This window comes from Phocoena sinus, chromosome 10 (genome assembly GCF_008692025.1).
Source record: "Phocoena sinus isolate mPhoSin1 chromosome 10, mPhoSin1.pri, whole genome shotgun sequence".
Classification (NCBI taxonomy): domain Eukaryota; kingdom Metazoa; phylum Chordata; class Mammalia; order Artiodactyla; family Phocoenidae; genus Phocoena; species Phocoena sinus.
Window position 1 is genome coordinate 89,958,950 of NC_045772.1, and position 17,130 is coordinate 89,976,079.

The window sequence follows — 17,130 nt, forward strand, 5'->3', positions numbered from 1 at the left end:
GTCACTTTTTGTGCGGAGGGGGGATTGGGGGTCGTCCCCAGCGTTTGCGAGTAGCATATGCGTGGGGTTGTGCTGACTGCACTCGCAGGCTTGTACATTTTCACCCTGGGAAATTAGCAACAAAGCCCTATCTGTCTTGCGGCTGCTTTGCACTTTCCGAGGGCGGCTGTACTTGACTGAGCTGCAGAACGGGCACACGAGAGCGAGCGAGCGAACGAGGGAGGGAGGGAGGGAGGGAGGGAGGGAGAGAAGGAAAGGAGAGAAGAGGGGAGGGGTGGGGGGCGAGAGGTAAATAGTCTTAAATCGGAAGGGAGCTGCTTCTCTGTGGTCTTGACAAGCGCTGCCTGGGCTCCGCCGGCTCAGTAATAACGGAGTGACCTTTTCTTTGGCTGTATTCTGTCTGGCTGGGAAGGGATTGCATTTTGCAGCTGAGAGCCGGGGCTTCCTTCAGCTCGGCTCCTGGCGTGCTCCTGGGGTAAGTTGTCTTGAGCCAGGACGGAGAGAGACAGCCTCGGACTGCAGTTGCCTAAAAGGAGGACACCTGTGGCTCAGATGCGGTCAACACCATTACTTGGCGGATCCTTGAGGACCTCATTATTTTAAACTTAAAAAAAAAAATAGAGATTCCCTCCCCCTCTTTTTTTTTTTTTTTCAAAGCAATGCTTCTTTTTGACCTTTCCCAAGGAGAAGCGCTACAAAGCAGCCACTGTGCTTTCTGAACGGCCTCCCCCTGTATCGCTTAATTGAGAAGGTAAGTGCAGCAACTGGGTGTACACGCGGCGGCTTATTTGTGGTGTGTGTGTCTGCGGGTGCGCGCGTGCGTGTACGGATGTGGGGATTTTTTTCTTCTTCAGCCTCTCCTAATGAGGCATAAACTGGAGCTGCAGCCCAGCTCCGCACTGCAACTTTCACTCGGGCTGCAGCTCTGCTGAGACCGTTTTGTTTAAGTCATGTGAGGCTTCATTATTTTTATGATGAGACGTGAAATAGATGCGGGCGGATGTTGATGGAAGGAGGGAGAGCAGAGCGGCTGCGGCGCGGAACGTCTCAAGTACGACTCGAGCGGATAATAGTCAAAGTTCACGAGGAACTGCAGTATTTCCACAGCCCCGACTCCCGAGGAGACAGGGGCTTGAGAGAGTTTGGGAGGAGATGTTCGATCTGGCCCGGCCCGTAGGAAGGAAATTCAGCCTTAGGTGGTTCCCGACCCTCCTCCCCTTACTTGCTGGAATTCATCACCCCCCCCGCCCAGGAGTTGAAACGACCATTTTTGGGTTCTGGTGGCCACTTCTGCCTCTGCCCACTCTGCCATAATAACGAAATACCGTTCCTACGAGATGGAAAAGTGACTGTCTGCGGGGGGAGGGGGCGCTTGGGAGAAGTGGCGAGAAGAGAGAGGTTCCGTGGGGCAAGGTGCCTCTGTCCTAATAGGCTGAGATTCAAACTGCTGCGGCACATTTTTATGGGGGCTACCCAGATTGCTGTTATGAAATACAAGTCAGATTTATGATCTTTTTCATATTGAACATGATATGCTATGCTAACGCTGCATGTGACAGTTTAATCAAATCCATTTGTTACCACGACGCTAAAAGGGGCCGCTGGGATTTTAGGATTACTGGCAGAGTTAGGGAAGCATGTGGCTTTGTCATTCGCCATCATTTTGCACACTGCCACACGGCGAGGGGCTCCGTGTGTGCGCCGTGTCTCGTCTGGCCGCCCTCGTCCTTTCCTCCACCCCCCGCGCCGCCGCTCCGACCCGCTCCCAAAGTGGCTTCACAATAGTCCGTCCTCCGAGGTGTAGGCTGCGCACCAGGTCCGCACTTGAGCTAAAACCGAGAGACCCCCTTCCACTTCTACCTTTGGGCTGGGCGCTCAATGCGAAGCCGCTGCAACTCAGGCACGCCTAAATCAACTCATGCAGAAAAAGGAGAAAAGTTTTGGTAAGGTTACAATCTATCATAGATGCACTTTGCCGGCGCTCGGCACTCTCGGCTACTCCAAAGCCTTCCTGCTCTTCCGCTGCTTTTGTGTCTTTCGAAAAGATCCGAAATATTATTGTTGTAACTGCTTTGAAAGACTGCTGCTTAAACCAATTAATCTTGCTAGGTGCAACAAAAACTGCTACATTCTTTGCAAATCATCCCTGTGTGGCTGCAAAGACACAACCACAAAAGGCTGGAGCATAAACTCCTCAAGGGATTCTTTGTTAGAGTGTATGTATGTTTCTTATTTATTTTTTTTTATTTTGCATGTGAGCTGCATCAAAATTGAACTCAGTCTTGCAAATCTCTTGTTGGCCTTTGCCAAGCACTAGCACTTTGCTGCCATGGTAACTGTAATTAAACTGATAAGAGTGGAAAAATGTCAGTATCTCTGAGCCTTGCAGCTGCATTGGAGAAAAAGGGAATCAAATTGGTTCCCAGCTCCATTGCTCAGAAAGGGGAGGGGGGGTGGTGGAAGGATGGGGAGGGGGGTTGGGAGTTGAAGGGGCAGAACAGAGTTAAGCAGCTCCAGCGCCTGAGATCTGGGGACATCTATTTGCATTGTTGTCCCTTAGGGGGCTGCAGCCTGTAGGGATGCTCTGGGCCAGTGAACAGAGAGAAACAAGCTTTTAGGCCCAATCCAGTTCTCCAGTCCGGGCTGGGGGCTGGGGAGAGGATGAAGATGGGCAGGAGGAGAGAAAATCTTTTGTTTGGTACCTCTTGGCAATCGAATGGCCGGTGTTGGCCAAATTCTTTTAATCTGTGTCACTGCTCCCAGCTGCAGAACCTGCATTCCCATTTTCGCATCTTCCTGAGGCACCTCATCTCTGCCAACCCCCTTTATGTATTCCCTCTTCCTTTTCCTTCTCCCAAATTGTCCTCTGTGAATCTTCCGAAGGGGACAAAATGTTTTCCATTCACTACGTGTAGTTAGTCCAAAAATATGAAAGACTGGGTCTAAGTGCTGTAAACCTTTTATTATGATTATTATTTTTTTAAGCCCCTGTGTGTTGTGGAGTTGTGGTTACTTTGTTGTGTTAACTACTGAAGCTGAGACTGCGCGGATGAATGGCACAGAACAAGGGAACATAATGGAGGCAATCAACCGTTAGGCTGCCTCACAATGCAATCCAGGCAATTAAAAGCTCACCAGAGTTTAAATGAAATGGTTCTACTTATTTCTGCACACCACACTGCACGGGCTATTATTTATGTCTTTTTTTAATTATGATTTCCCTTAAACTGTCAAATAACTCAGAATGGCAGGGTCTCAGAGGCAGTAAGAATTTCCCTCGGAACAATTTACATGCCAATCTAAAACTAGTTATGAGTCCTGATGTGCTATAAGCAACTTGTGAAATGTTTCTCAGCTCCGAACACATAACTCTACCCAGATGCGTTCTGCCGGATGCTGAAGAGAGGCTGCCGACTGCTTTATGCCTGTTTAGGTACATGGCAACGTGGTGACTACAAAATAGTTCTTTTTTCTACAACTGTTAACTTGCAGAGTATCGAAAACATTTCCTTTTCAAGAGCAATGGGATGATGTTTTCTGCAGGAAGGTACCAGGATGGAGCAGAAAATATCAAACTCCTTCTACGCCCAAGGCCAGACAGAGTGTAAGAGTTTCAAATATTAATTGGCCTCTGAGTGCTAAATTAAAATGTCAGCACAACAAAAACATTTTGTGAAGACAAGCAGGGTAGAGTTGTCCCAAATGTTGGTACCCCCTGTCTTGGTTGCTAAGCATTGTGAATAAAGATAGGTGACCTTCCACGCTTGATGATGGTAACACAACTCAGAGAAACAGAGCTTAGCTACAACTAAGAAGGATTTGGACAAAAAATTTTCAGCTTGATGATATAAAAAAATAATAGCCTTATAAATTGGATAACTAGACTAGCCACTGTTAATACATCTCAAGATGTTTTCAGTCATGAAATCCGGAATGTCATTTAGTAAATCACAGTCTCTCCCTCCCCCAGGTAGATAGTTAAGAGGCACCTGGGTATGTTCTGTACTGTAATTAATGGGATTCATTCCTTGTGGAACCTTGCGAGAAGATGGTAACTAGTTCTGATCAAAGACACTTCATTTGTTAGAAGTTCTAGAGAATGAGATTTAGCAGAGCTATCAAGGGTTATGATTAATCTACACTAGACCCTGAGCTCCTTCAAAGAAAAGGAACAGAGAGCCGGCTATAGGAATACCACCTGCTGTTCTGTACAAATCCAGCTGCTAGTCTGCAGCTCCGAGGACCACGGCTCTGCATCCCATGCAGAAAGAGTAGCTACCTTGATGCCTCACTGCCAGTCCCTGCTCCATCACTCTATCAGAGAAGTTATTTTCTAATGGAAGTTCGACATCGTAACACTATTATGTGAAATTCATGTATCATTTGTAGCTAGAAAAGTTATTCTGCTGTGAGGGTACGGTGCCTTGACGTCTCTTAACAGTGTGATTAAAAAAGAGAAAGATTGTAAAGATAATGAAGGTGCAGGCTTCATCATCAGGCATCAGATGAAACTGAAGAAGGTTTAGCTATTTTGGAGCAGGAAACACACTGAAAATGCTCTAGATTAGAGCTTGGCATTTCTTACTTGAGACTGTTTCAAGTGCAGGCATTTGGTGTCTTGTGTCATTCTATGTTCAAGTTTAAAACTTTATGCCTTAGAGAGGAGGCATAATTTAGCAGCAGGATCTCTGGACTGTAAGAAGACCACCAAGTCTAGTGCTTACCTGTCATTCAGCTTTGAGCGAGTCCCTTAACCTCTCTTAGGCCTCTGTATCATAATTTGTAAAACGAAGGAATTTGGAATCGAAGTCTACAGTACTTTATACTGCTTGAAATGAGTTATTTGGTAAATATGAAGCTGTGAATAGTTGGTCCAGCTTTTTTAAAAGCTGGGTATTTGACATTTAGGAGAGAAGAAACCCAAAGGCAAATACCCTTTCATTGAAAAAATTTCAGTCAGGTTGTAACACCCATAGAACTCAGCTAGACTCCTTATTTATGATGGAGATATGTCTCTAAAATATATAAATGTCCCTATGTCTAGTCTAGTATGTATGTAATATAGGTATATAATATATATTTGCATATGGATGTTTGGGTAACCTTATATATATTTAGACTTTGTCTTCTATTGTCTTTTCTTTCCTTTATAAAATAAATAAGTGCATGTTTATGATAATAAATTACATAATCCTATAGTTTAATTTTATATAAAAGCATGTAGTATATAGTTAGGTAATCTGCCATTAGTAGAAGCACTGACTGATGCTTGTGAGTGTAAGTACATTTAAAAAATTTTTTAATACTTTGAAATATCAAGGGCACAGGGGGGAAGTCTTTGGAGGCAAACAAGTATTATAGCATTGGTGAGCTTTTCGGGAGACTGTACTCTGCTTAAGTATAAACATCTCTACTGCTAAGTGAGGTTAGTGCATCCCATAAGGGTGCACTTTCCTTCTGCCATCAAGCCCGTGTTAAGTGAAATTTTTAACCAATAAAGGAAAACTCATTTTTGACTTCTACAGCCTGTGCACAGACTACTTTGTTAAACAGCTTTCTTTGAGATTGTTAGCCATTTACTCATAAGTTTCTCCCGAAAGGAACTTCTTTATGTAGAAAATGGGGACACTATAAAATTATTTAATATTACTTAACTTCTTCGTGTATATAATATCAACTTACCAGGTGCAACATGAATTCTTTGTTTTACCTCTTTATAAGTGTCACTTCGTAAATGGTTTAACAAGGGCTTAGCAAAGTTTGAGACTCTTCTGTTTCCAAAATTTAGTTTGATATCTGTATGGCCCTCAAAAAGAACGTCTAACACCCCTTGAAAAAGGCAATCTGAAATATTTAACTTGGTGGAGGTCTTTGGACATCTTCTGCTTCTTTCTTGGAGTCCCAGCTCTCTTGTTTTTCTTGTCTCCCTTTAGGTATACAAATGCTCTCAGTCCAGCCAGACAACAAGCCGAAAGGTTGTGCTGGCTGCAACCGAAAGATCAAGGACCGGTATCTTCTAAAGGCACTGGACAAATACTGGCATGAGGACTGCCTGAAGTGTGCCTGCTGTGACTGTCGTTTGGGAGAGGTGGGCTCCACCCTGTACACTAAAGCTAACCTTATCCTTTGTCGCAGAGACTATCTGAGGTAGGAATTAGCCTTGCACACCAGTGATGACTGGATTCCTTTTAAAATACCTTTGTAAGTGTCTTTGTGGGTTTCATTTCCTTCCTACTAGCCTCTATTCCTGAAAGGTGTCCACCTAGCAGCCTTCAAAATGCTGCCAGGTGCCTGTTCCACAAATGATCGCTTCAGCAATGGCCAGGAAAACCCAATATCTCAAAGTGTTCCCATTTATTTGCCTTACCTGATGCTCCTACCTGGGGATAGGTTAGTCCACTGCCTGTATGGAAACTGCCAGTTCACATCAAGGATGTATTTGGTAGAAAGCAGCATGCAAGATGTTTTATTCGCACAAAAGTGACAAGGTCAGGCTGAGTATAGCACCAAGTAATTCAGCGATATTTCTGTTTCCGATTTGTCAGAGAAAGTCAATTTGAAACTCTTAACTGGCATTTATTAGTAAGGCGTTTATCGTACATTGTTGAAAACTTTCCCCAAGTGTGAATACACCTCCCTCCACCCACCATGGCATTCCAGGTGATCTTCGCAAAGATAGCACTGAAAGTCGAACAGCCTAAGTCTTGCCAGTAGCTTTACGGAAAATAACAAAGTAAAGACCTCCATCATTATGGGGAAATGATAGCCACTCTCCAAACGGTAAACATCTGAACGGTTTCAGGACAACGCAGATGTTCTTGCTTCTGAAGCCATGAAGCAGACTAAACTTGTATCCTAGCGTTTAGTACTCAACACATGGACTGGTATTTAAGAAAAATTATTTTGCTTTTCAGGGAATTTTGTGACTTCATTCAACTGCAAATTACTGATATTAACAAAGTAGGATCTATCAAATTAGAGAAATGATATATGGCATCATTTGGGTTTTCATATTTGATACAATTAATCATTTTTCTAGTCTGACATTGATTCATTTTGAATTTTTTTCCCTTATGAAACAAAATTTATCAATCAGCAGTAACTCCTTGGTCATTTCAGGAGGTGTTTTCTAGGGAATTTGGTGCTGCTTCGTATATAATTCAGTTATTTTCAGTCCAATTCAATGTTTATATATAAGAACATATTGTTTGATGAATGGTCATTACAAGAGGGTGAGTCCAGTACTGTTTATCAGATTCTACTCTCTCCCCTCTTAGGACCGCTTCATCTGACAGCCCCCTGACTAATTATAACCACTTGCTACTACTTCTCTGTGTTCCAGGGGCACAAAATACATGTAAGATGCCAGCAATGGGAATGGAATGTGACTATAGGCAAGGAGTTCCCTAACGAACACAACTAATCAGAATTAAGCTATTCCGTGAATTCTTTCAGGCTCTATGGTCTTGGAACTTCCCTCTTGCAAATAAAAATTTCTCCTCTGCTCATTGTGAATTAGAGCCTGATTTCTACATAGAGTCTTTGTATTTGCTTTTAGTGACTTTGCTTCCTACTTTTGCTTTATCTTCCTAACCAATAGCCGTGGGCTTTTGGACTCTGTCTTGACTTTTGTTTACATTTGCAGTATCTCCAGTGGATTCATGTAACCAAACAAGGAGTTTATATAGTCTGGGCAAGATTAAAGTGTTCTAATAAGCAATAAAGACAAAAATTAAGTCAAATTTAAAGAGAGTCTCTTGAAATCTCTGGATATTTTTAAATCAGAAATGTAAATTTGTCAATGAAATACATGTGTGGTGAGTGAAACTGTTTTGCAGTTGTCTACATAGTAGAGAGCAGAGAAAGTAACCTTGTGTTGTTTTAATCTTCCTTATGGTAATAAAAATAAGTTGTTCAACTGGTGTTTGATAGTCTTAAGTGTATTGTTGAAGGGAATTTATCAAAATAGTTTTCATCTCAGAAATCTTTATCTCTAAAAGAGTCTATATGTTGCCTTTTGTGATGCAACTTTTACTTGATTTCTGATAGGCTCAAACTTTTAATCTTGTTACCTTATTTTTAAAAAATCATACTCTTTCAAATTTAAACCCTGTTCCTGATTGCCAATATATTCATTTCTCAGAGTACAATTTCCTCTTAAATTGGTCATTACCACATTAATGGCCAGTTGTTATGTTAACAGCCTAAGGGTTGTTAACATTTCAAACTAAGCTGTTAACAGCAAGCTTATCCCTTATTTAAACTGAAGGTTTTGTTGTATATAACGTGACTTCCTTGGCAAGGAGTAATTCATCAACACTTAAAAATTGCAGAAGTGAAACGGGGAAATGGTATGTGTGTAAAACACCATGTTATGTGTTATAGATTATGCCGCAGGTGTGGTATTTAGTTTTATGTGGAAAGTGTGTATCTCAGTGAAATTATGTCTATGTTTAAAAGCATATGTCTGATTGGCAAATTAAAATAGTCTGATTCTGTATGTCGAATAGGCAAATACGTTCAGGGAAACTTTATTTACCAATTAATTTCTTTGAATGGGTATAAACAGGCATTCAAAAATGCTTATTGGATGCCTGCTTTATGAGAGGCATGATTTGGGGTCACGGACAAAATTTAACTAAGGGAAAACGGGAGGTGCACCTCAAACTGTTACTATCTAATTGTTTATTAATTACACAAAATCTGCAGTATGATCAGTGAACAAGTAATATTCTGTGGCTATTTTCCCAAGCTTTGAAAATAATTTTTCTCATTTCCCTGTTAGTTCAGTACATTTCCTTCTTGTGTTTTGCACAGCCAATGCTTAACCATTTAAATCCTATTAAAAAGTAGTTTAGTTTGGTTTTCGGGTCTTCGGATATTATGTAATATCTTTGAGGCACAAACGAGCCATAAATAATTTACAGGTTTGTGTTTCTCTGTCTAAATTACTAGGCATCTAAGTAAGAATATGGAAAATGATAAAGAAAAAATTGCTTACCTGTACCAGTAAATTATGGGTTATAGATATTATCCTGGGCCAGATAATTTTTCATATCTAGAGAAGAGTGAAATATTTTTTGCCAACTGTATTTAACTTCCTAGTTAACTTCTCCTTCCAAAAGCAAACACAAAACACACTTTTATTGCTGAACAGTGAATCTTGAAGCTCTAACAGTTTATTTTGCCTTATTCTGAGTAGTGATAGTGGTGGCATGTTTTTACAAGTTCTTTGAATGATGAGTACAAGAATATAAATCATAAGATATTTTCTTTAGGGTATTAGAAGCTATTACTGCAGTAAATTTGATTTTGCTCAGATATTTTTTTCTCCTTTGAGGCACAATTAGCTATATTTACAAAAAAGAAAAGATTTTTACAGTTCGTTACTGAGTTTCAAATCTTAACAGTTCCCTTTCCATAACAGGGCTGATATAATATCTTTTACTTTTCTGGAGAATATAAGATACACCTGTCTGATGAGAGGGAATTTGCCAGTTTTTAAGATTGCTTTACATCCTCAGAAATTCATTAGAAAAAGGAACAGAAAGATTGATTTTTTAAAACTTCCTCTATTAAACACGCTTTCTGACTTAAACTATGAAGTTGGTCTGCCCACTAATATTTATATGCCAAGACCTAGAAATGAATCTGTTAAAAATGTATCCAACACATTTATATTTTTTTTATTTTTAAAAGTTGTTTATGACAAAGTAGATATGGAAGTATCTTTGTGCCTTGAACCAGAGAATGCATAAAGAAGATTAGCAATTACTGTGTAAAACTAGTCAAGGTTTAGTAATGATGTTTACAGGACTATGTAGCTACTGCTAAACTAGCATTCTGATTTGAGTTTGGAAAATATGAATAAAGTAGCTATTAATGTATCATCAGTTTTAGAATTAAGATTTTATGTCAAGTGTTACAAAGTCAGAACTAGGAGATAACAGCAAAATACTTTACTTCTCAATTTGGAGAGTGTAGAATATCAGAACTTACCAGTTAAGCTGTTGGACCATTTTTGTCAGTTTTTTAATTTAAGCCTGCGTTTTCTTACTTGTATATTTTAAGCAGTAAGTCGATGAAGGCTGTATCTTGTATCTCTGTGAATGGTGTTTTACCAGAGAATGTACTCAAAGCTGTTTGCTGTGATACTTGCCATGGAAGCTGCATACAGCTCTTCTATATGAGAAACAGAAAACGTCTTATATAAAATTTGATGCAATTTGCTATTTTTATACGTGAGGATGATTTGTTTAAAATGAAAGTACTGGGAAAGAACGATGCTTCATGCTCTACCACAGTTGCCAATTAACAAAAAGGATTTGAAGCTTCTATGCTGATTGCAAATTTTATGTGCTTTAGTATAATAATATGATTTTACAATACAAAATTAAATGCTACATAGAGCATTAACCTGGCTATAACTTTATTTCACACTGATCAAAATTGGTACTTATAAATTTTTATATAAGGTTAACTTTATATTAGTACATAATTATGGCCTTAAAAGTAAATACAAATACATTATTAATGTTATTTTATCTGCCAGTTAATCGCACAGATTCTTTCTTAATGCTGACTGACGTGTTCATTCTGTTTTTCCTGCTCTGTCATCTTTTTAACATTAGGCGGTTGACAATATCTCCCCTGGAAAGCAGTACATTATTATTTGAAATATAACCTTTTATTGTTTTAAATTCCAAAAAATTAATCTTTTATATGGAATGAAACTCCTCCCAAATAAACTTTCTTTTTCCTAAGAGCTTCATTTGAGCTTTCTTAACACTTTATAATAGTCATAACTTTTATCATATTTAAATGTCTAAGCTCCTCTTAGTATTATGAAATATTTTGGCATCTGAGTGTATTAGACTCTAGGGTCTCTGAAAAATACTGCCATATTCCCTGTAAATTATCTTACCTTATTTATAGCTTTATAAAATATTGTAATTTTAAGTCCATTTTTCTGTTTATCATAGGAAAGCATTATTGCATTCTATTTCAAACATTTTAGACTATATATCGTTCGTGGACTGGTACAAATCAGGAGTGATAATGTTGTTTTGTACAGTACTTTGGGAGAGTGCCCCTTGCTTTAGGAAAAAAGGGTCAATCCACCCTAGACTTCCTGAGCAACAACCTCTGAAACAATCTCTGTTAAAAATATCCTATCTATCAATACATAGAGAAGTTCTTATTTGTAAATTTATCTACAATATCTGTCCTTAATTCTGTAATACACCCACTTTCAGTGAGTGAGTATTTAACTAATTATTTTAGTTTTGTGCCTTTTTGTTTTGGTTTGTTTTATAGACTTGAGATATTGTCACTGGAAATAACCCCCACCAAGAATATTAGAAATACAGAGAATACTTCACACTTGTTTCTATCTCTTAACTGTTTTTTATCTTTCCATAAAGCACGGAATACTTCAGTCAGGATAGTTTTTACGCATAAGATGGATAAGTTAGACATACCTGACTTGGCAGAAAAACATTCTGTTCCTACAAGTATATTTAGGATTAAATGCTCGTAAGAACTACATTTGAGAATTGCCAAAGCTGCTTATTTTGCACTTTACAAATACATAGAACTCTGGGAAAGAATCTCTATTTTTGGTTGCTCTTAGAGTATATCAAAGTAAGCCAGCACTTCATTTATAAACTCACCAATAACTTCCATTAAGTGACTAATAATAAATTTTAATGTTGTTTTGACTGCATAAACATAATTTATTAAGGAATCTCATTTTAAAAATATGCTGAAAGTAGTAATTTTGTAAATGGTTTTGATGCATATATGCATTGTAGAAATGTGTTATGTAGTTCAGTTTTCTGCCTTACATAAAAATTATATAGGCTTAAAGAAGAATTGCACCAGCCAAAACGACCACAGTATTTTTTCTCATTACACTGTGAGTCATTGAAATATTATTTTGGTATTTGGTTTGAAAACATTTCCCAGTTCCCATGAGAATGTCTTCTATCCTTCAAAATCATACACTGTAACCTCATCCCATCTTCCAAACAGACACTAGCTAACATTTCTCACTTTCATCAATAATTGTTAAAATATATGAATTGTAAATATACGACAAGATCTTGAAAACAAGGAAAGTAAAAATAAAAATAGCAATATTCTATCAATCGACCAGATAGCTTTTTAAAACAGCATTTACATTAGCCATGTTTCTTTAAAAAGACATTTTCCTTTCCTTTTTAATTTTTTAACTGGTTTACATAAGCGATGACTCCTACTGATTCATGGCATTCCCCTTTGTAAGCATCTAAAGAGTTGTAGGTGTATGTATGCATGCTGCACATACAGATGTTAGAACCTGTACAACCTTAGAATGAGCATTGACTTTTGTCATAATTTACTTTCACCAGATCACCATAGTTTGGCACACTTTGAAACTTGTAAAATTCAGATGCTTGATGCCAGCTAATTCCTTAGTATTGTAAACTATAGCACTGACTTATTCTTATAGAGTGTTCACCATTCTAAGAGAAAAGACAATTTTTTATAATACTGTAGAATGCCTAAATTTTTCTCTTGTGATTTTTATCACCCAATTCTGTTTCTCTTAGCTCTGATACTGTCTGTTCCATTTCTGTTTCTACCATCATTGCATACTTGTTTTGATGATTAACTGTATGTTCCCCTTTTCAAGGTATTTATAAGAAATTTACTTTGCAGTGAAAGTTACATTGTGAAGCCAGAAATGTGGCATTTAGTTTTGTTTCTTATCTTAAAGCAATTTCTTTGGCTTATTGAGGTTTTTTGCCCCTTATTATCCATATGAATGGATAACTTTTCCCTAAAGGAATTAGGACCTAAACATACCCTTTTATTATATTCATCAAACATATTTACTATATTACAAACAGAGTTACTATAAATCCCATATCAGTCACTTGGGCATTCACCTGTGCCATTTTTGCTTTCTGCTCTAGACTATCAAAGCTCCTTGATAGACCTTTTTCTTCTCAACAAAAATTTTTTAGTTATGTAAAGATTCCAAATCTTTTGCTGAATTCTTTTACTCCATACTGTTGGTTTTTTATGATGCAAAATTGTCTAGCTGTGGACTTTACTGGTTTAAAACAAAATCACACTTGAGATAAATAATCATCTCATAATAGTTAGATCTCTGATTTGAAGTTGGAAAATTAACATTAAGCTGCATGTATTAAGTTAGACTCTAACCAGCATGTGTTGTTATGATTCAACGTAATATTAAAAACTCTCCAACTGGGCTACTGGGAAAATAAAAGACTCTTAAGAATTCAAAGATTATGTGCAGAGGAGTACACCAAAGCCATATTTAAGTAAAATTGTTATTACAAATTCGGTAAAGCATTGCCTACAGTAAACCCATCCTATTAATAAAAACAGAAAATCAGTTTTAGTAAACATAAATATCAAATATGACATGGATTAGTAATGGGGCAGGGAATGTCATAAAACGTGCTGATGATTACATATAATAGTAATCTAAATACCACCAAGAAAAAATAAATCCCCATCTCATTTATGCTGTGGGATCCCAACATGCAACTTCAAGGGGCAAAAGGAAGTTTTAGACATCATTAGTTTATTCTGATTTCTGAAAACTTTTAAAACAATGTCATGTTTTTATTATAGCAATTCTAACAGAGGTGCATACCATTTTTTAAACTATTCTCTTTTTTTATTTTTAAAAGGTTTTAAAATCTCTTAAGTAATGTCCTTTGATAGATTGCTCACATTTCATCAAAAAAAAATAGAATCAAGACTGTTAACACTTTAAAATACTTTATGGCATTGAGTGTGATGCTTATTTTGTGTTTATCAACCACACAATAAAAACAAATTCTGACCAACAGCTGCATATTAGACTGAATAAGATAAGTGATTATTACCTGTGCCTTTTCTTGAGTGGAAGGGGCTGGGGGTAGATAGGTGAATGAAAAAACAATCATAACTTCTAACACTAAAAGTGAGTACTGGTTTCAATGGGCAGGTTTATTTAGTTTTGCAGGTGAGAAGTTCAGCTTTACTATACTATGAACATAATTTTAAAGCTTGTAAGTATTACAAGTGAATATCCACTGAGAGATGTCTGTGCTTTGGGAGATAGAAAGAAATAATACAATAAGTTACTGAATTGTCTTAAAACTTAGCAAGTAGTATTTTCTGTGGCCATTGATTAGGAAAAAAAATGAAAAAGGTTCTGAGCTACAAGAAGCTACAAGCTTCTTTCCACAATGTATTCTTGCTGAGTGGATAAGACTGGGGTTTATATTTATGATTACATGCTTTGCCATCTCTTTAACAGTTTAAAAATGAAACCATTTAGTCACTTAACAAATATTTGAGTGCAGATATTTCATTTCTATAAATAATGAATGTAGAATCTTATATTTCTAACTGATTTTGTAGAAATACAAAGGTATTAATATTTTACTATATAAAGAATAAAGTAGGGGCTTCCCTGGTGGCGCAGTGGTTGAGAGTCCGCCTGCCGATGCAGGGGACACAGGTTCGTGCCCCGGTCCGGGAAGATCCCACATGCTGCGGAGTGGCTGGGCCCGTGAGCCATGGCCGCTGAGCTTGCGCGGCTGGAGCCTGTGCTCCGCAACGGGAGAGGCCACAACAGTGAGAGGCCCGCGTACCGCAAAAAAAAAAAAAAAAAAGAATAAAGTAGTCTAGGAAATTTGGGAAGAACTTATGGGCAAGTTATTTCTCAACTTTTTTATGACTGATGTACTCACCATAGTTGAATAACTAAGGAAAATATGTAAAGAGTTTTAGTGTGGTTATATAACATGGAACCAGTACGGTGAATGAGAAGAGGTATAATCAAGAATGATTAGAAAACAATGTTAAGAAGGGGGGTTATAAATAATAAGTAAAAATTATGCTCTGTAAAAATACTTTTGTAAGCCAGTAGTCCTATTATAAAAGATGAGTTTTAGGCGTCATAGTTTACTTTTAGATGCAGAGTAAGATAGAATTAGCCCTGTAACCTTCATGCTGTTTGCACCGTTCGCCTCTTACTGCAGATATTGGTAAGTTAGCAACAGAGGTATAATTGACATCCCTGTCAGAACACTTAACATCCTTGTTCCCCATTTTTCCACTCAAAAAATATTATTCTATATACCCTAGGTCCTGTACAAAGCCCTAGGATACAGCACTGAGTAAAACACAGAAATAACTCCTTCCCTTTAAGAGGTTATATTCTAGTTGGGGAAGCAGATAATCAACAAACTAAGTATTGAGTACATTAGGAGATGATAAATACTACAGGAAAAATGGAGCAGTGTAAGAGGTTTGCAGAATTTGTATTTATGGGTGAGTGTGCCTTTGTATGTGTGGTGGGGAGATAAGGCTTTGAAAAATTAAACAGTGTAGACAGGGACAACCCTGTTGAGAGGGTGACATGAGTAAAGATCTAAAGAAAGTGAAAGAAATAGCCATGGGGATGTATAGGAAAGACATTGTGGGAACAGGGAACAGTCAGTATGAAGATCTCGCAATGGAAGCTTTTCTGATATCTTTGAGGAACATCAAGGATGCTAGTGTGGTTGGAATGAGTGAGAGAGCAAGAGGCAAGGCTTACAGGCAGCCACTATGTGGTCCTGTGGTATCCCTGGTACCACTGTTACAACCAAGAACACACCCTATACTTTTCTACATGTCAGGGAAGGAAGTGGTAATACTTCTGTCCGAGAACCACTGTGAAGCTTACTCAGGCTGTTAGAGACTGAATTCCATTTGAGATAACAGAACTCATCAGCTAAATTGAATGGGATTATTTTCATGTATTATTTACTGGTATTTTTTTTTTTTGGATGTCTTTTTATTTGGCCTGAGTGATGACCCTGTGTGATTACATAATAGTTGTGAAATATGCGTCTCAAAATAGACATCAGGATTAGGTCACTCGACTGTTGCTAATTCACAAGAGTTGGTATAAATGTATGTTTGAGTTTAAATTGACACATCTACATACATCTACTATATAATGGAGTATTTATACATCATTATATTTCAATATGAAATACAAAGGAATGTTCATATTGATGAGCTAGGGCTGCCAACACAGCACGTATGAAGGTAATACCTTGGCCAAAGATGTCATTAAACTCTGCCCTGATCACAATGTAACTGATATTTTTGAATACTTAGGTAATAAAAATTGCAAAGATAAGGATTTTTCAAAGGCTGCCAATTTCTACTCTTAAAGTAGAAACATCAGTTATTCTAGGTCTGAAAGGTGATTTTTTCTCATTATTTTTAAAGTCAAGCCAAGTCTTATTTAATGAAATTATTTTCTCGTACAAAACATTTAAAATAACATATTCACTCTAATTATCATCAATGTTTCCAAACCCAGCATTAAGAGAAAATACATCAAAGACATATTGTTATTTCAAACAATTGAATCACATTGTCGATAAGACAGATGTTACAGAGTGTTCTGTTTATACTTATGCTTTGCACCCCTCACCTAACCCTAGCTCACTAATTTTAATTTCACATCAAGAAGAGCTAAGCATTCATCTTAAAAACTAAAAGATTAATATGCATTCTTATTTGTGAGAGTGGGATCTGGATATACAAGCTGTCTTTACTTTTGAAATTAAAAGTTATAGTTAAATCTTAAGTACAAATCAAAGTACTTGAGCCTGTATTTAAATTTATAAAATTATAAAATGATACATCATGGTTATTCGTTAAGAAGCTTTACATTACATCTTACAGAGAGGCACAGCATGAACGGGTGAGCTTTCAAAGCGGTGGCCATCTATCCTTCATGCATAAAAAAATCTTGAACATGATTTCCAGAAAGCTACAAGGTGGTGGCCAAATGACTTTACAAGTCTTAATTCCTACTGTCACCCTGCACATCCTGAGTGTTGTTTTTTTTTTCCTATTACAGTTTCTAGCAGCCCTCCTATTCTTTTTGGTAGATGGGCATGTGTTCTAACTGCCATCTTGTCCTCTTTTAAGTTCAAACCTATATTCCTAATCACTTTGTGATTCTTACCTTCTAAAATGGATCAATTTGAGCTTGATTTTAAGGAAAGGTCATTTGATCTTGAGCTGATAGTCTGCTAGGTGTTGAAATAATCTTGT

General features: G+C 37.6%; 1 protein-coding gene across 6 annotated transcripts in view; it reads left to right on the plus strand.

Moving 5' to 3' along the window:
* The window catches only part of LMO3 (LIM domain only 3), a 62,739-nt gene that overhangs the window by 3,753 nt on the left and 41,856 nt on the right, over positions 1 to 17,130 (plus strand). For 2 of the 6 annotated variants that reach the window (XM_032645826.1, XM_032645827.1), the window contains exons 2-3: positions 685 to 751; positions 5,934 to 6,147. In XM_032645826.1, coding sequence (XP_032501717.1) covers positions 5,942 to 6,147 — 206 coding nt within the window. In that variant the 5' untranslated portion in view covers positions 685 to 751; positions 5,934 to 5,941. Of the gene's footprint in view, positions 1 to 654; positions 752 to 846; positions 1,052 to 1,422; positions 1,944 to 5,933; positions 6,148 to 17,130 lie in introns of those variants that run through there. The other 4 variants (XM_032645828.1, XM_032645824.1, XM_032645825.1 and 1 more) reach the window with 4 other exon arrangements.